The sequence below is a fragment of the Mytilus californianus genome, unplaced genomic scaffold, assembly GCF_021869535.1.
Source record: "Mytilus californianus isolate M0D057914Y unplaced genomic scaffold, xbMytCali1.0.p SCAF_6, whole genome shotgun sequence".
In the NCBI taxonomy this organism is placed as follows: domain Eukaryota; kingdom Metazoa; phylum Mollusca; class Bivalvia; order Mytilida; family Mytilidae; genus Mytilus; species Mytilus californianus.
The window spans coordinates 85487514-85508643 of NW_026262712.1; the positions used below are offsets into that span (position 1 = coordinate 85487514).

Below are 21130 nucleotides of genomic sequence, written 5' to 3' on the forward strand. Positions count from 1 at the left end.
GAAAATCAAATAAACTATTTAATATAATTCAACACTTTTCCTAAGAGTACAAGAACATATACTTGTAGATAAAAACTCGGAGTGTATAAACATTTCCTTACAATCCTATGTAAAACTTTGGAGATGTGGTATGATTACCATAGAGACAACTATCCACCAAAGTCCAATATATATATATATATATGTCTTCTTTTTGTCGAGCCTTCGACTTTAGTCGAAAAAGCGAGACATAGCGATCCTACATTCCGTCGGCGTCGTCGTCGTCGTCGTCGTCGTCGTTGTCGTCGGCGGCGTCCACAAATATTCACTCTGTGGTTAAAGTTTTTGAAATTTTAATAACTTTCTTAAACTATTCTGGATTTCTACCAAACTTGGACAGAAGCTTGTTTATGATCATAAGATAGTATCCAGAAGTAAATTTTGTAAAAATAAAATTCCATTTTTTCCGTATTTTACTTATAAATGGACTTAGTTTTTCTGCTGGGAAATATTACATTCACTCTGTGGTTAAAGTTTTTAAAATTTTAATAACTTTCTTAAACTATCCTGGGAATGTACCAAACTTGGACAGAAGCTTGTTTATGATCAAAAGCTAGTATCTAGAAGGAAATTTTGTAAAAAAATAAATCCATTTTTTCCATATTTTACTTTTAAATGGACTTAGATTTTCTGCCAGGAAACAACATATTCACTCTGTGGTTAAAGTTTTTAAAATTTTAATAACTTTCTTATACTATTTTGGATTTGTACCAAACTTGGACAGAAGCTTGTTTATGATCAAATGCTAGTATCTAGAAGGAAATTTTGTTTTCTTCCAGTTAACTTTACATTCAGTCTGCAGTTAAAGTTTTTAAACATTTATTAGATTCATAAACTATCCTGGATTTTTACCAAACTTGGACAGAAGCTTCTTTCAATCAAAAGATAGTATCAAGAGGAATATTTTTATTGATTGACTTCCTCATTTTTGTTGAGCCTGCGATTAACAGAAAAAGTAGGCGAGACACTGGGTTCCGCGGAACCCTTACGAATTTTTTTATTTTCATGACATAAAAACCATGAAATGTCCAATTAAGTTACATTATAGATATATTTATTTGTTTATATGCACAGAACAGTTTGTGTTATTTACCAAAGGAAAGTAACTGGAAGGGTTGAGTCCATTTGATTCCTTGGAAATTTTCAGCTTTTGATTGATCTAAACAAAAAGATTATTCCTTAGAAAATTTTATACTTAGATAAAATTAATCTTGGTCAGAATTTTTTACCTAAAATAATGCATCACATGTATAAGTATCTATGACTTTCACTATATTTTGAATAAGAAAATAGAAATGTTGAAAAGCATAGCTTACCTTTGTATTAAATGTACAGGAAGTATTAAGTTGTTTTTTTAATTATAATAAACACAACTTTAGGTAATTTATGTGTGTGTGTGTGTGTGTGTGTTATGCTTTAGTTCTAACATATTGAAATATTTCAGATATAATCGAGACATGTTCTATTGAAAAGTACTTACAATGTTATCAGAAAAAATACGGTAAGTTGTTGAACACATGGAACACTGGTTTTTGAAAAAATCCTTTCGTGATACTAGTTTATATACACAGAACAGTTTGTGTAATCTACTACATATCCAGCATTGTACAAATAAATTTCACAAAATATATCAACATAGATATAACAAACAATCTAATATGAGTAGTTTATAATGAAATTATGAATTGTAGTAAAATACAAATAGTAACATTCTGTATGACTTTCAGCTGTTCAGCATCTTCACCAATAAATCATTACAACTGATATGAATATGTTTGTCATTTTGCATTCATGAATCAAATGATATATGTTTTCAATAGCTAATAAACACAATCTATATAACTGGTTTGAAAGATTTCTTTACGAATGAACATTTTTTGGTTTAAAAACAATATTCTTGCATACTTTTTACTCCATCAGAAAAGTTTCCATATTTTGTTTTGTACAAAATTTTATCTTCGATACTCTTTAATCTTTAATTGTCCTGTTAATATCACCAATTAACAACAATTAAGCATAATCACTGTTTGCTGATCTTTTCACAGTCACGCATTTCAATTAATCATACTAAGATTATCAAAGACAAGACAAATACTGTATTAAAGTCTCACCACTTGTAACACATCAAATATACAGCATTATAAAACAAGTTAACAAGAGCCACTCTATAAAGAGTTATGAGAGACCAAGTTAGAACTTATATTAATCCAATATATACTTATTCAATAAACAGTTAATATGATATAATCAATTATGTTCTTATGATGCATGCTTTAACTGACAATTGTATACGCTAAAACATAAAAATAATGCAGCAGAAAAGGGGGGGAAGCTTTCCTGAAGTCTAAATAGTTTTCGTATGATATTTCCTTGTAATTTGTACTGGATTTTTCCTGTTTTTTTGGAAATACCATTGGCACTCATATGATCATTTGATCAAATACTGCAAAAAGCATGTTTCATATAAGAGACTTGATATAATATATTTGAACTGGCATGAAAGAAAGAAATTTCTGATTGAAATTTGCAGTTTTAAAATTTAGGAAATCGTTTGAATTAAGAAATATATCTCCCTCATGGAAAGATCTGATTCCTTTGTCTGGATTTTGTTGTAATTCAGATCTTTTTTGGTTTGATCAACCCTTCAATGTTTCTACATCAGGTTTTGGATATTTAAATATTTTGGGTCTGAGAATCACTAAAGAGGTATTAATTGTCGAAATTCACATCTGTTGTAGTAATATTGGTACTGTTGATATTATTAATACACATTCATAAATTAAATAATTATTTCAGTGTTTTGTTTTCCTATTTTTATAATTTTTATTTTGCAACTAAATTTTATCCTACTTTTCTGCAATACCATACAGTACATTTTAATAACATTAATCGAAGTTGATGATGATTCTCAATACTGTTAATAGACGTCTTGATACTTTAGAATTGCTCATTGAAGCAGAAAAATGTGCACATAAGTCGTGCAGCTGTTTTTAAAAAATTGTTTTAGGAATAATTTCCGAATTTCACAGACTTTGGACTAACAAGCAAAATTTTCAAACAACGGCTCCAATTTTGTGTCATCAATTTTTACAGTTTTTAACCAAGATTGTTACAACTTTATAGACAGATTGCGCGTGTATTGAAGTTGTGAACCTGATATTGTAGAATTGTCTGAAGAGTTTGTTCTATTTTTTTCCAGACTTTGGATTTTTTTTCATCACTTTTTTAAGGTCGGTTCCAATATTGTGTAATAAAGTCCTATATTTTCAACCAATATCCTTAAAACTTGATAGAAACGTTTTACACAAAATAAAGTTGTGCACCTGCAATTACAAAATTGTTTGTGAAATTTATTCCCATGACTCTAGTGGCATGTTAATTTGAGATCATCAAACATTATCAATTTTTCGTATACATTGTATAAAAAATCAGAACTTTTAAATAAAATAATAAAAAATGCAAAAATAAAGCTGAAAATAAATTGAAATATCAGCATGGACTTAATAAATGTCCTTTGTGTCTTAAGATAATAAGTGTGTTTATTAGATTCACTTTGCTTGTAGATTTGGCATTTCTTGAATACCATTCCCATTGCAACTGCCCAGCACCTTGTTCCTCCAGGATATATAAACCGTTGATGTCTTATGCCTCAACTGTGGAGAAAGATGATGATCAAAATAAACAAACGATTGTTTATTCTAGTGGCACCGAATTACATGGAGATCTCACTTTACAAGCCAAAGTGCAAAAGGCAGTTGAAACAAAACACAGAAAGAATGCAGTCAGACGAAAAATATTCAATCAAATACGAAGCAACTTTATGCAGGAATATATAAACTATAAAAAGTTGTTTGGCTATGGCATACTTATGTATAACTGGAATACAAAATTCTCAAACATGTTAGAGTATGATCGGAAAAGTATAGAAAAGATGAAAGAATTGTATCTATTTCAGATATACAATCTAGAATATAATTTTATTTTGGCTCGTAAAGTAATGGAAGAAGAAACGATATCAACTGTGTGTCAAGGATACAATGAAATCAGATCAATTGTGGAGAAAACCTTAACGTCCTTTTCGGGGAATAAGGGTGAAAACCAAGCAAATATTTTATTTTACACAACAAAACTGTTTATTCAAAGCAAATTGGAAAATGTTGACAATGCTGTTGATAATATAACAACACTTTACAATTCTTATAAGTACGGAAATCCTATTTTTCATCACTCGTATAAAAATTTTAGCGAGAACTATAATTATTTCATTGTCCCAAAGAAGTTACTAAAAGAATCTCTGGGCCACTATTATGAATATGCAAACAAATATCCGACACCAGTAACAGGTGATATTGAAAGTATACATCTCAGCTTAAATGAATATTTGACGATGCTAAACAGTGTTATGGAGTATGGAAATCTCAATGAAACGTTAATGTCTGTAGTTAGCAAAAATTACAAAGACAACTGTAGAGCTTTCTTGTACAATAAACGTGTTTTCCAAAGGGAATGTGTTGATAGACCACTTGAAATATTAAAAACACGTTATAATAATTTCACATCTTTGACAGATAAGTATTTAAAATCTATGGACTTTGTTTTGAACAAATATTACCAATTTAATTCAAAACTTGTAGAGAAGCCTCATTTAAAAGAGTTTTTACTGTTATTACAAGACTACTTGGTCAAACCGGATATAACAAAAGATGATTTGTACAGAAAATCGCGCTTAACCAAATTAAGCATTGCGAGAATTGTATTAGATTTTGATGGATTGAGAAGAATACAAAGTACTGTATATGATAAATTGTTCGAAAGTAAAAATGCAATAGCCGATATCTGGAGAGTGATCAAATACGATGAAAATATCAAGCCGTTTTATGATTCAATGAATAAATCAGAATTTTTTAATTCTCATTTCACTTATTTTAAAAAAGGGTATAAAAATGGAGGATATAGTAACATTGAAAGTTTAGCTCGATGGTGGGGGAGACCAAGTGATGTCGTGTATAGCATTTCAAATTTAGAAAAACGCTTTGACGAGTTATATGAAGACTTGAATTTATTCAAGAAGCAAACGAGAATTGATGATAACTTCAACAAGTGAGTTTGACAATATGATTTCTCAAATGGTTTAAATACTTAGTGACAAAAAATAAACCAAAAAACAAAAAGCGAAATCTTATTAATTAATCTTTTACTTAAAAAAATGTTAATCTTGACTGATATCTTCATAATTCAAATAAAGTTCATTTATTAAGACAAGTTATTAGTTGTCACTGTTTTTTTTTTTTGAAAATTCTTATTTAAGAATTGAATACCTCTTTTTATAATTTTATTTAGGTGTAAAAGTGTTGTCCGAAGCACGTTATGTATGAAGCACAGTGCTTCCTATTAAGAATGTGCACACAGTCAACGCTTTCACAACCCTATGAAATTATACAAAAAGGGAGTACTGTAAATTCAGAAATTATTGCGATGATTTAATTATTGCCATGATTTTATTATTGCGAAAAATGCGACAGGGTTATAAACGCAATAATTTAAACTCGCATTTTGAAATTTTGAATATGAATTAAACAGGATTTTTCTCAAAATCGCAAAAATTAAAATCGTATTTTAATCTAAAATGACAAAATCGCAATAATAAATGCACGCAATAATTTCTGAATTTACAGTATTCAATTCTTATAATTACATTTCTATGCTACAACCATGAAATTGAGAGTAATATATAGCTTTTCATTTGTTTTTCAATGCATTATTTTAACATTGTCACGTTATTAGCACGTGCAGTTATAGCTGTTGTATTTGATACGGAAATAAAATATGACATTGAAGTGCTTCACGGTTGTCGTTATCAAAATTAAGGATTCTAATGAAAAATACATGTAATGTGATTATAACCATATATGTAGCTCCAAAATGGAGCCTGGTCCCCTTAATAAATGGTTGCATTCTTCACCACTGAAAGATTTATGTGTGCAATATAGCTATTGTCGAAGTTTTTATCCCACCAACGAAAAAGGATAGTTGTATGACCCAAATAGATTTAGTGTCGCAGATTCCTAAATAATGATAAGGTCTATAGAAATTCATATTGCATGATTATTTTGATTGTATAAAACAACAAGAATTCATGTCAGTATTTTTATTTTGTAGGACAAATTTTTTGCCAATAGATATTTTCTTCAGGGAACTGAGCTATATGGAAATAAAACAACAAGAAGCCTATGATGTATGGGCATTTTTTTGTAAGTATTCAAGTAGAGGTAATGAACGATGATGTATTTTCAAATATATCAAAAGAACTAATATATATATATATATATATGTAACGGGGTCTAAATACAGCACAAACAACATTTTCCAAAAGACCAAAAAAGTGAAAAAGTATATTTTAACAAAACGCAATTGACTAGCAGGTCGAACAACAGATAATCTTTAACCCTGCTGACTGCCATGGCGATTGCCAAATAAACGGATCACCAGATGTAACAAAATGGATCTTAATTATTAATTTAATAGCAAACAGAAAACAATAAACTTGCGGAAAAGATGGAATACCGCAAACATAAGGTGCAAAAAATGGTACACTATATCCGGATTTCAACAATTAATGTCTCTTCAGTGATGTTAGGAATCGAAACGGTATTTGGAAGGCCATATAATTTACCTCAATTTAGGATTGACTCTTGAATTTTGAAGAGTCAAAATAGTATGAAAGGATTATATAAACCCGAAGGCAAATATAATACAAGCCCAAACGAAAAAATATAAACAAGTCTAAATTGAAAACAACGTTCAAACCTATGATTGCGTTGGATAAAAACCACAATTTTTATATGTGTGCATTCAAAACAAATTTCTTGGTAGAGGGGTCTAAATACAGTACACATAACATTTTCCAAAAGACCAAAAGAGTGAAAAAGTATATTTTAACAAAACGCATTTGACTAGCAGGTCGAACAACAGATGTTCTAAAACCCTGCTGACTGCCATGGCGATTGCCAAATAAACGGATCATCAGATGTAACAAAATGGATCTTAATTATTAATTTAATACCAAACAAAAAACAATAAACTTGCGGAAAAGATGGTATACCGCAAACATAACGTGCAAAAATATACTGGTGGTATTATATCGGAAAATCTCGTAAAACGACTGTAATAGGAAATATTATGTAATTTACTGTTATATTCTAAACTTGATACAATTACTAATGTAAAAGGAAGTGCAAGTTGAACCAGGTTTAAATAGTAAAGACCGAATGTCCCAATTATTTGGCACTAAATTTCAGTTCCAATTAAAAATGAATGTTGACGTCCTAAATCGGAGGAGACTATTTTAACACATCCTGTCTATCTTGACAGGCGTTTCCCAGCAGGAGGTAGAATCCTTCAAAGAGTTAAAACATGGCAAAAACTTATTTGACTACAACACCTTTTTGTTAATATTGCATGACGTTTTGAACATTAATTGAAAAAACCTTATTGAAATACAGACATTCTATCAACGTTTTATTGGTTGGAAAACTAGTGCTGATTTCAAAAATAAACTCTTCACTGTTCTTGTCAGGTGTCATGGAATTTTACAAAAGTTTGGACAGAAACTTTTTAAAGATCAAACAGTTTTCATGATTATGTTTTCATTTTTCCGTATTTTTTTTATAAGATTACTCAGCTTTCTTGCAGTAAACATGTAGATACAGTCTGGTGTTCAAGTTTGTATAATTTTTATGAAACTTATAGGTAGAAACTTTTTCTATGATTAATATGGCCAGAGACATATATGGCTAAATACTATATCTGAAGCAAAATTTTTAAAATATATTTTTTTGATTTTTCTGTAATTTACTGATGGATAGATTAAGTATTTTTAAAGTTAACATTAACAGACAGTCTGGGATTATTATTTTTCACTTTGTAAACCTTCATAGATTGTTATGAAAATAGGACCGAAGCTAATCTCTACAATCAGAAAACCCATCATCAACATAACACTTTTACACTGACAGCAACGCAATCACAGGCGAGACACAGGGTTCTGCGGGGTTAATGATTAGTTTCCTACTTCAATAACTTGGTCTAACCTGCATGGAATTTTACAAATTTTTACAGCTTCTTCATAATAAATATAACCTCCTTTGTAATCTTGTGGTAGCGTGTTCGCCTCGAGTGCGGGAGGTCGTGGGTTTGAACTCCGGCCAGATCAAACAAAAGACTTTAAAGTTGGTATTTGCTGCTTCTCCGCTAAGCACGCAGCATTATGGAGTAAGAGCATAGACTGTTCGGCTCGGAGTCTGAATAATATGCCTGGTTAGGTGACAAGTCTTCCTGCGGACTGTTACCTTGTAAACTAGCAAGTTAAAAATCCAGGATTAATATTCATATAAAGTTAACATGTTCTCGTCCTGGATATGCATACTTATTTGCAGCTGGATGTTAAGCAGCCACCCATCATCATCATTATCATAATAAATATTCATAACAAAATTGTGATTATTATTCCCGTTTTTTACTGAAAAATGGAGTTAACAAATAACTTGGAAACTACCCTGAGTTAATGTTTTCAACACATCAATAACATTACTTAACCTTCGTTATTAGAAATATAGAAATATATGAGACTTTGACAGAAGCTTTATTGATTATGAGATAATATCTGAAGCAAAATATTGAAAATATTTCTTTCATTTTTTAGTATTTAAACTGATAGATAGACATAATTTTTCGCACTTAACGTTTAATTGCAATTTGTGTTTTTGACATCAATGACTTTACTAAACCTTCATGGTATGTTACATTTCTTAGACAGAATATGACTTATGATCAAGAAAAAGCACTAGCATTTGAAGAACAAACGAAAAAAGAAGATTTTTCTATATTTCCATATTGTACTGATTAATGAACTTAGGTCTCGGCAGTCAATATTACAATCTTACACCGAAAGCAGCAATCACATACGCGACAAAGGTTCAAAAATGTTTCCACTAAATTTCACAATATGCTTTGGTTTTTTTATACCAAATAAGACCAATCATATTATAACTATTACGTCCCACGTGAAATGTGCTTGTTTTGTTGCCAGAAAGTCTATGCTACAAATCATTTTTTAAGTTTTTATACATCAGGATTTTTTTAAAACTCCTCTCATTCAGACTATTTTTTTCTTGGGATCTTTTAGTTAAACATTTTTTGCTACAATTCCAAAGCAGCAGATAAGCGAGGTGGCTGGTCCAGTCTCTTTTAGTTAGTCTACATCTTGTTTCTCACAAATTGAAAGACACACTAGGAGATTCTATGTCTCTTTCTTAATATTTTAATTTATTGTTATATATTTCTATCAATATATTACATTTGCAGGTGATGTTGGAGGAGCACTTGGTTTATTTGTTGGTGCAAGTGCAGTGACGCTTTTTGAGTTTATGGACTGTTTGGTACACGTGGTGTTAACTTTATGTAAAAAATAACTTGTGCTTAAAACGTTATTTGAATTTCAATAAACAAACATATTTTATTTACCTCTTTATTGGACCAGCACGTACATGCCCTAGTAAATGGGAAAAGAAAGCAAGACTTTATTATGTTCAAATTGTCAGTAAGTTTCAAGTAGATAATTTCTTATTTAATATATTTTGATTGAAGATCGGTCAAATTTATGCTCAATTTTATAAGAAAAAAATGAAAACAACACTTTATAAATTTCATGTACGAAGTGCTTTTCTGGATTTACCTTTATCAGGAATCTTCAAAGCCGAATATTTGATACCCAAGGATGTATAAGAACCGAAGACAGTCGAAGAGCTATATAACCAAAAGAGGACCTAAAATAAATCCATGTAATGTCAATTATGCCTGAGGGAGTTGAAACCTTAGTTTCTTAATAATTTCTGAATTCATAAACGGACAATTTAAAAAAAGGTTTGTTATAAACCATGTCAGTACCAAAGGACTGACTACTGTGCTGATAATACCCTCGGTATCCATCTGCAGCGGTATCGACCCACTGCTGTAAAAAGGAAAATATCTCTTTATAAATTTCATGCGTCCGAAGCACTTTTACCTTCCTTAGGAACGCTCCAGGCCTAATATTTGAAAGAAGATGTAAATAGGCCAAATCTGGCCTATTTCAAATGAACCTACTGAAAAATGCCAGAACAGATCTGAAAAAGTTGTATCCACAATACTTAAACTAAATTTCTAGAAGTTAACAGATTAACACAATTTCGACAATCCGGATGGAGGATAGTTATTAAGACAACTATAAATCGACCAGGACATGCACAGAAACAACTCACAATGATTAAGATAATGTTTCAATGTCTTTGATGTGTTGTGTCTTTGGATATAATCACCTCTAAAACCTTTAAAAAAAAAAAACGCCTCTGTTTACATAAATTAATGTTATGTGTGCAAATAATTAGTTTTCGTGTGCAAATCTGATATTATGTCAATTGAGTATAGATTAAACAAATTTCCTGAATATTTTGTCTATCAACTACAAAACATATTGTACCTGCTCCCTAATCTGCATTTTTGTATTGTATTATAGAGATGTAAAAGTGAAATTCAAATCCACTAATCACTGTTTGTGGATCGACTAAAACATTTGTACCTCCTTTTTATATAAAACACTCTGGTAACGGAAAGGAATCATGTCCGTCTCTTTCTGAAAAAAATCGCAATGGGATTTGACAATACTATTTAAAAAAATGAAAACAACACTTAAGAGATTTAACCCGATGGAACCTGATATATAAACATGTATATTTACCCACTGGGATGGAGAAAATTTCCTTTACATTGTCTACATAAAAATAAGAAGATGTATGATTGGCAATGAGACAACTCTCAACAAAAGACCAAATGACACAGAAATTAACAATTATAGGTCACCGTATGGCCTTCAACAATGAGCAAAACCCATACCGCATAGTCAGCTATAAAAGGCCCCGAAATGAAAGATGTTAAACTATTCAAACGAGAAAACTAATGGCCTAATTTATGCATGTGGTTTTTGTTTTTTGCTTTTGTTTGTACAGCTGTTTCGTTGAGCCCTGTACTGTTGGTTGGTGACATCAGTTGTTCTGTCAAAAAGTATTGGTAATTCCTGTTAGCATTATTATGTATTATTACATTGGTTGCAGTAAATCACCGTGATTTCCAAGTAAAAAAAAAAACACGATAATTTCACATGTGAAATAAACCTGATATTTTCACTCCACTGACTTTATGCAACAGTGGGTGATATCAAGACTAACCAATACAATTGAAAATACTTAGAAAAAATATATTAGTTCCTTTCATTTTTTACTTTATTTCCATTAAAAAGTACATGGTCAATGTAATAAAAAGAATAACTTCTACAAGAATTTAAATATAGATAAATATTCAACTCTAGATCTTGACAAACAACACTGATTATTAACTCGTTCGTGCATGAATGTGTTGTTCGGTCACTGAATATTTTTCTATTTTTGATTTCTTGGATTAGTTATTCTATAATTATCAAACATGCACAATAACATATGTACTTGTAGCCATATAAAATTAAAATGTTTAATTTCACCTGTAAGTTCTGCACTGGGTGAGTCATACCTTCAAGTAAACTTCTTCCCCTGTAAACTAAAATCAACTGTTTGTGGACTAAAACATATGTACCTCCTTTTCATATAAAACACTCTGGTAACAGAAAGGAATCATGTCCGTTTCTTTCTAAAAATGTTCATATTTACATCCCTTAACTACACTAAATATATTGTAAATTGCTGTGAGAAGAACTTTTTAATGCACTGTATATTTTGGACCGGGGACATAATCTATGGTGCACTGGAAGACTTATAAAAACTAAAAGAAACTCCCTGTTGAAGGTTTATCCCGAAGCGCTTAGAACGCCAAAATTGATAAAGTGTTATGTTCATTTATAGTTTTGTTTCAAATTAAAAATCAAAGTACTAAAGTACTGAACATCGGATGACTGCAAGTTCTTGTGGATGGTTACAAGCACTTGTCTCAGAAAAAAAAATCACATCTCTATACCTGAAAGTGAGGTTAATGTACAGATATAATTTTTTTTCTTAGACAAGTTCGTGAGTGGATGATAAATAAATGACCAGGAATTCAACCACACCGTAATAAATATGATATTGAAGTGATACAAATCAGTATACTCTGGTTTGTTGTTATATATTATATTAATATTTGTATATTACAGTTACATGTATATATAATTTTCATTCATTTGTATATCATTCTGTTCTACTATATTAATAATAGTGCAGTGCAAGTGCATGTGCATGGTGGACACTTCTGTAATAATAATTTGATTTTTTTAATAGATTGGAATTGAGAAGGCATTCATATTTTCCCGCCAAACTTTCAATCTCCCATGCAGAGTTACCGGTCCTTGAGAGAGAGGGAGGACCGATAACTCTGCATGGGAGATTGCAAACGTTCTTGAGATATTCTTCCATATGCGTTAACACACATTTTCTGTACGGGTGCATAGATATTAAAGATTTTTTTACTTATATATATATTTCTAACGACAAAACATTTTCATATTATTAATTTGTGTTCTAAAAAAAATATTTTTAGGAGTATCAATTGAAAAAATGAATTTATGACAAGCGATAAGGAATATTGTTTTGCACTCGATAATGTCCGCGTATTTATTATGTTTATAGATAGGTTACAATCCCAACACGAAAGTTACGTAATGGAAATCTAGGCGACAGCAATACATCGGAATGCCCTCACGGTCATCCGATGTAATTAGTAAATAAAATCACCAGACAATGATGAGTAGAAATGCTTAAAAGTGGTATTTTTTAGTTTTAACATTCGTCAAAAATTGGATACTTTCTACTATCGCTTTTGCTATTTTCTAGGTTCATTTGGTGATGTTGATGCATACTTCGCTTTCAGATCTGTTTTATTAGAGTATTTCTTGTGAGGGCCAATCAAGAAAATCACTTTGGTTCCTGAACACTCGATCGTTGTCATGTATGACCATAAAGTCTTAGAGGAAATTAAGCATATTTAATATCTAAAATACAAGAATTGTTGACCCTTTCCAGGTTTATTTTATATTTCAGTACTTCATGTACAAATCCTTGGAATTATACAGTCAGGAAAAAGACTAATCAGTACAATTCCATATTTTAACAACTTGTATTAGCTTTAACGGTATCTATTTCACTGTACCAGATGCGCATCTCGACAAATAATGTCTCTTTAGTGATGCTCGAGGCCAAATGTTTAACAATCCAAAATCAAGTACAAACTTAGATGATATGATAAAAATAGACCAAACTCGGAGGCTGTAAATAGCTTGTATCGTCCACTGGATATTGATACTTAATTATAACCTATTGTGTAAAATGTTGCTAAGAGCATGTATTGGCATTTCCTTTAGGCTTTAAATAAGAACTATGTGCCACCAATATCCCCTATCGCAATTTTCTAAACCTGATCAAAATCATATCATTTATCATTACTTACAACAATGTTACTGCACAAGATCTGCATTTCGACAAATAATGATCAATAATATCTCTTCAGAGATATTCGAGGCCAAAATATTTAAAAATCCAAAACATAATTCAAACGTTGAAGTGCTGATAAAACCAAAAAGAACAAAGTAATGCCAAACCAACCGAGGAATCAGAGCTTTGCATGAAAGATTATATATACAATTTCTATTTATATTATTAATTTTATTATTATTCAATAAAACAGCGAATCAGTGCTGTGTGGATGCTGTAGAATGTGTCCCAGTGCTTGCAGTGTATGCCTTGATATTTTACATTTATGGGTTTTTTGCTTGTGAGCGAGCTGTCTACTAATAGTTTTTATTATTTAATTTTTTTTTCTATTTTTCTGGATAGTTGTCTCATTGGCAATCATACCACATCTCCTTATTTTTATATTGTAAATAAAGCTTCAAGTGGGGAAGTTGTTTGTGACTACAGGGAACTTTAATTTATCTAGATATGCCTGTTATGGTCTCAATGACAGTTACCACACCTTCTTTCAATTTCAGCACATTGTCTCTATTGTTTATTAAAAAAGTTAGTAACTTTATAGATAAAAATACATTTCTGGAAGAACATGTTGAAACGAAGGATGTTTTTCTGAACAATTGAGCCAAAAAATATATTTTCTTTATTGTAAGGGGAAGCGTTGGGTGTGGGTCGCATGACTCCATACCCTCAGCATGCTCGGGTCAAAAAGAAAAATAATTCACGTTAAATGCCACACTTGACTCCTAGATATCACTTGAACCATCGAAATATATGCTCAATCATGAGTTTTGCGATTATTAAATCCATTAAGGAAACAACTTTTAATATTATTAGTGTTTTATTATAAGGAAAGGGGTATAATATTTTAAAAGAAGACTTTCGCGAAAAACGTCAAAAAACTGAACGACATCAAACCATTATTCTTCACCATGTTCAACTCCAAACAAACAGAAGATGGTCATGACTCACACGAATAAATCATTAAACATTGAAATGAACTTTGAAGCCAAAAATTATGACAAAAGTTATAGATATGACCTCTGAATCAAGTGTCAATCCCCTTCTGTTGAATAATCAGATACTGATTTAGAGTATATTCATCAAATTAGCTACAATTTGTTCATGTCTGAAATATAGAACAACCAAAATCTTGTAAAATGTTTTCGATGCTCCCCCCGCCCCCCCCCCCCCCCCCATCTGAATTATTGAAAAATTTAATACCTCCCCTTTCCATTCCCCAAATTTACCGGGCCCCTTTCAGGATGCAAACCAGCCCCTTGGGAAGGACAGAAATACCCTGTTTTCCCATGTGCGTTGAGCAAAACTGATTTTCCGAGGTTGACGTATCATCGTCTAAATAATATTCTTATCAATCATATTATTTGCTTTCTGAGTATTTTGTGAAATCAATTATATTTCAAATACTCAGATCGGTGAAACGTACTTTAACAATCTACGCAATTGCATGTGTATCAAACAAACCATGACAGGCGAAGTTGTTGCGGTCCATAAATTTTCCCAAACTGTTCTTTGAACTTTATAAATGTTAATCCTATCCAATATGCACTTAATCATTCCATCTCCTCTGACATGGTTTGATATCCATACTAAAATGTTGTTTTAATATAAATAAGAAGATGTGGTAAGAGTGCCAATGAGACAACTATCCATCCAAGTCACAATGTATAAAAAGTTAACAATTATAGGTCAAGTATGGATAGTAAAATAAGGTGTTTTAACAGAGTTGGTAAATTCACTCGAAACTAGGTGAGACATACGCAGTAGAATAGATAAGTGGTATAAACATAGAAAATTGAATATGTCAATCAATAATAATTAATAAAAATTAAACACACAAAAAAGGGGGGTTTACCCCACAAGCGCCTGTGGTCATTTTGACATATATTTTTTTTTATAAATAGTTTTAAAAAGATTTAAATTACTCATATGACCAGTTTTTTACACTAAAAAAGTGTTTCCATCGTTAGAGGTTGACAGGTTTGATAAAAACTTCTTTGCAACAGAAATCATTTTTTTAATTGGTTCAAAAACTATAGGTTTTCTTTTTCATTATAAACTGATAGATTTATTTTTCTGAAACTTGAATACCCAATTCAAAACACAGAGCAAACATACGATTCGACAACAATGAATTATTTCAAATCATCAAAATTCTGCATTCGTTGTGATTGAACATATTGCAAAAGTCGACTAAGTCTATTTGTGATGTACATTTCATCATAATGCATTCAACAATAACAAACAACCACATTGTATCGTAAGATATTTATCACTCTCGGAAACTTTTAAAAGTCTTCATTTATATTGTGAAAACCTTTTTAAAATCGGTATATGTTATGTTTCCATAGTTATGCATTTCTGTCTATTAACGTATTTTGCATCCAAATACACCATCTTTTAAGTTTTGAGTACGTTTGTAAATATACAATAACCTCTCTTAAATGTTCGTTCGTCAATATCCTCGTCATCTCTAATATGTGACAACTTTACGACAGACGTTCCCCATCGGATAACCTGTGGTTATACAGGGCTTTTGCATTTAGCCCAACAATTTTACCCCTACATCTGAGACATCGTGGCAACACCACCTGCACTGTGTACAGCGCCCTTGGCCACTCTACGAACTAGGCTATAAGGTATAGCTTTCGTTAGTCGAGTAATGCCTTTCCTCGTCGGCTTTATTTTTATATATATCATATCAAATGATTAATAAAAAAAATTATAACAGCAAATTTCAATTAAACCAAATATGTAGTTTTGCTTCTACAAATTGATTATTTTAAGACGCTACTGGAGAGGGTATCGACCCAGTTGTAGTAATGATAATGACGGTACCAATTGGACTGCATGCTCCTTTAATGGCATTTAGACAATAAATGCTATACATGAATTGATATATTCCTTAATTTAAGATAACTTCCCAAATGTTATAACAGCAAGTATTTAAAAAAAAAATCTGTATTGTCATGCCAGAACCTATAAGTACTTGCTACTGGGATGTTATACGCTCGGAGACTAACAGTTACCCAACAGGATGATGTATCGACCTTGTGGTAATATTGACATTAACGGCACAAATTTTACTGCACCAGTTACGCATTTTGAGACAATAAATTTATCTTGATTGATGCTCGAGGCCGAAATATTTGAAAATCCAAAAACATAGAGTTAAAGTACGTTTAATATTCTTTGTTTTTTTATAATGAAAAATAATATAGATTAAAAAAAAAACACGAGAACTTTTTGTAAATCAATTACAAGAAATAAACGCCTACAGGAATAGATCTAAACAATATAATAACAAAATTTCATGAATAAATGAAAATCAAACATTTTGAATAGAAGCTGGATTACAATCTGGTAGAAAAAAGTATATGTATAAGGTACCCTATAGTTGTTAACATTCTCGTCCTTTGAACTAGTCTGGATAAGTGTCGCATTGGCAATTATATAACATCGACTAATTCATCTATTTATTTAAATAAGATCACTGAAAATAACCAATTAGGTTTTTCAAAAATCTACTGTTTATGAATATATTCATCATCATTTAATCACACAAAGTAAAGTCATTGCACTGTAAAATTCAGACCAGTTTCAATTGTAACAGTTTAAGTCATTAGGAATTTGAGTAGATTTTTGTGATTGGTCATCTTAGGTCTTTTAAAATTATTTCGCGCAATCTTTGACAGTTTATAGTGGGTCTCATTGGGGGGATAAGCGTGATCTGGGATTGGCCGATTTTTTGTAAGCGTGACACGTGAAAGTCAAATCGTTTTGCGTGAAAACGGGAAACGAAGTCGGGCGGGACGCGTGAAATTACAAGCGCTATTATTACAATGTAAGCGATATACGGGATTCTGACAAAAACAATAAGCGGGATCCGGGATCAGATCCCCCTCCCCTCCCTAAATGAGACCCTGTTTATATAAATATATATATACATATATATAATATATATATATATATATATATATACAAGTCTAAGTTGAAAACAACGTTCAAACCTATGATTGCGTTGGATAAAAACCGCAATTTTTATACGTGTGCATGCAAAACAAATTTCTTGGTAGAGGGGTCTAAATACAGCACAAACAACATTTTCCAAAAGACCAAAAAAGTGAAAAAGTATATTTTAACAAAACGCATTTGACTAGCAGGTCGAACAACGGATGTTCTTAAACCCTGCTGACTGCCATTGGCGATTGCCAAATAACCGGATCACCAGATGTAACAAAATGGATCTTAACTATTAATTTAATACCAAACAGGAGACAATAAACTTGCGGAAAAGATGGTACTAATATTCCGCAAACAAAAGGTGCAAAAATTAGTACATCATATCCGGATTTCGACAATTAATGTCTCTTCAGTGATGTTAGGAATCGAAACGGTATTTGGAAGACCATATAATTTACCTCAATTTAGGATAGACTCTTGAATTTTGAAGAGTCGAAATAGGATGAACGGATCATATAAACCCGAAGGCAAATATAATACGAGCCCAAACAAAAAAATATAAACAAGTCTAAATTGAAAACAACGTTCAAACCTATGATTGCGTTGGATAAAAACCGTAATTTTTATACGTGTGCATGCAAAACAAATTTCTTGTTAGACGGGTCTAAATACAGCACAAACAACATTTTCCAAAAGACCAAAAAAAAGGAAAAAGTATATTAACAAAACGCATTTGACTAACAGGTCGAACAACAAATGTTCTTAAACCCTGCTGACTGCCATTGGCGATTGCCAAATAAACGGATCACCGATGTAATAAATGGATCTTAATTATAAATTTAATAAATTTAATACTAAACAGAAAACAATGAACTTGCGGAAAAGATGGTAAACCGCAAACAAAAGGTGCAAAGGTTTTTGTACACCATATCCGGATTTCGATAATTAATGTCTCGATCTTCAGTGATGTTAGGGATCGAAACGGTATTTGGAAAGCCTTACAATTTACCTCAATTTAGGATAGACTCTTGAATTTTGAGGAGTCAAAATAGGATGAACGCATCATATAAACCCGAAGGCAAATATAATACAAGCCCAAACGAAAAAATATAAACAAGTCTAAATCGAAAACAACGTTCAAACCTATGATTGCGTTGGATAAAAACCGCAATTTTTATACGTGTGCATGCAAAACAAATTTCTTGTTAGAGGGGTCTAAATACAGCACAAACAACATTTTCCAAAAGACCAAAAAAGTGAAAAAGTATATTAACAAAACGCATTTGACTAACAGGTCGAACAACAAATGTTCTTAAACCCTGCTGACTGCCATTGGCGATTGCCAAATAAACGGATCACCGATGTAATAAATGGATCTTAATTATAAATTTAATACTAAACAGAAAACAATGAACCTGCGGAAAAGATGGTAAACCGCAAACAAAAGGTGCAAAGGTTTTTGTACACCATATCCGGATTTCGACAATTAATGTCTCGATCTTCAGTGATGTTAGGGATCGAAACGGTATTTGGAAAGCCTTACAATTTACCTCAATTTAGGATAGACTCTTGAATTTTGAGGAGTCAAAATAGGATGAACGGATCATATAAACCCGAAGGCAAATATAATACAAGCCCAAAATTAAAAAATATAAACAAGTCTAAATTGAAAACAACGTTCAAACCTATGATTGCGTTGGATAAAAACCGCAATTTTTCTGCAATCTTGCGGCAAACATATAGAATGGTAAAAGATTTCTGCAATCTTGCGGCAAACATTCTTTATTATCTGAACTTTCTTGCAATCTTACTGCAAACATTTATGTTTCTGCAAACTAGCCGCAAACTTGCAGCAAAAATCTGCAATGTTTGCGGGAAGTTTGCTAGCGGCAAACATCTGCAAACACTATTTTCTGTTTTCCTGCAAACTTGCAGCAAATCTACTGCAAATTTGTTGCAAACATTTCTGTTCTATAAGGGCAAATATGTATTCAAGGTGAGGACATGCAGATTTTGGTCGTTTCTCTTGAAATCAAATACATGTATTTGAAGTTGCAAATATACTAATAATTTCATGCATTGAAAACATGTGTACATTAATTTTCGGACGCCATTCCTCATTTTAAATGTCGTTCATGATACTTATGATTTTACATTAATTCAGTTCCGTATGCGTCTACCAAATATAAAGTAAACATACATTTTGTCGGAAAGGATGTTTCAATTAAATAATACATATATATGTGGATATATCTTATAAACCAAAATGATCTTGAAATGTAACTGCTCAAATTGGCACATTGTTTTCATTATTATTATTGCCCTTTTCTTTTTTTTTAATAATTCGACCCTTATAATAAGATATCACTTAATGGAGCATTTTATAAATAGTTGCCTGTTCCCTACGAGTAAGTATTAGTTTAAACATTTGGTTTTTTTCCGCAGTAAATAAGCTTGTCGTAAGTACAATTCCTTTAAAATGATAAAATAAAAAGTTAAACTTTTAAATCTTTTAAATCATTTGTCAATTTTCGTAAAATATAGATTCATTTGAAAAGACTTCGAGTTACCAAATTTCTCAACACTTCCTTTTAGATAAACATCAATTTATTGTAGCTTATCAGTATTTAACCAATCAAATTTGCTTTTCCTAAAATACTTAAGAGAATTTTGAACAAAACACGATAGATTGTTTAAAAAATAGAGTGTTAATCGATGAATTCAAACCTACTGATGTTTTGTTTTAAAGATAAACAAAAGTTTGGAATTCAGTGTTGAGTTTACAACTGACAGTTTTACGCAAAAATGGCAGCAAGAGATATAAAAAATATCAAAGATCATATAATATGTGCTATATGTTTGGAATCTTTGACTGATCCGAGGAAATTACCATGCGATCACTGTTTCTGTTTATTATGTTTAAAAAAGCATATATCTGAGGCACGAAAAGGTAATAGCGGGATCTTCCGAAGTAGACAGTTTCAATCGTTTACGTGTCCAAGTTGTAGAAATATCGTTAAAGTAAACAAATCTTCGCTAAACGATGAAGAAATAGCCAAGGGTTTTCCAGCAAATGCACTTCTTGCAGATATTGAAAAGAGAGTAAAATTACACGAATCTAATGTCCCGTCATGCGATAAGCATATTGAAATTCCAGCGGAATATTTTTGTGAGAAGGATCGTGTTTTTCTGTGCACTGAATGTGCTGTCACAACTCACAGAGGTAGTAAATGTAAAATTCTTAATTTACAAGATGCAAGTTTAAAACTCAGACCAGAATACAATTCAATAAAGCAACACTATGAAGCAAAACTTAATGAAATGAATAGTATGCTTACAAATAATATAAGGAGAAACTAGCAGAGCAAATTAAGTTAAACACTTTGAAAGACCTTGATGACTTCGGAAAACAAATTGGTGCATTCTATCAAAAAACTTTACAAGATATCGAAGATCTAAAGAAAAAATTGGACGCATCATCTTGCAAATGTGTCAAAACTTACGATATACAGATTCGAGGGCTTATACGAGATACTGAAATTCGTAAAAAGGAACTTGATGAAATGGACAAGGACAGTGGATTT

The 21130-nt window shown here is 31.4% G+C and overlaps 1 protein-coding gene across 1 annotated transcript in view; it reads left to right on the top strand.

Moving 5' to 3' along the window:
• Positions 1 to 9509, top strand: part of LOC127706646 (uncharacterized) — a 28224-nt gene extending 18715 nt beyond the window's left edge. The window contains exons 7-10 of the mRNA XM_052211301.1: positions 1484 to 1540; positions 3603 to 5139; positions 6199 to 6290; positions 9403 to 9509. Coding sequence (XP_052067261.1) covers positions 1484 to 1540; positions 3603 to 5139; positions 6199 to 6290; positions 9403 to 9509 — 1793 coding nt within the window. The remainder of the gene's footprint in view (positions 1 to 1483; positions 1541 to 3602; positions 5140 to 6198; positions 6291 to 9402) is intronic.
• The last annotated feature ends 11621 nt before the right edge of the window (positions 9510 to 21130 follow it).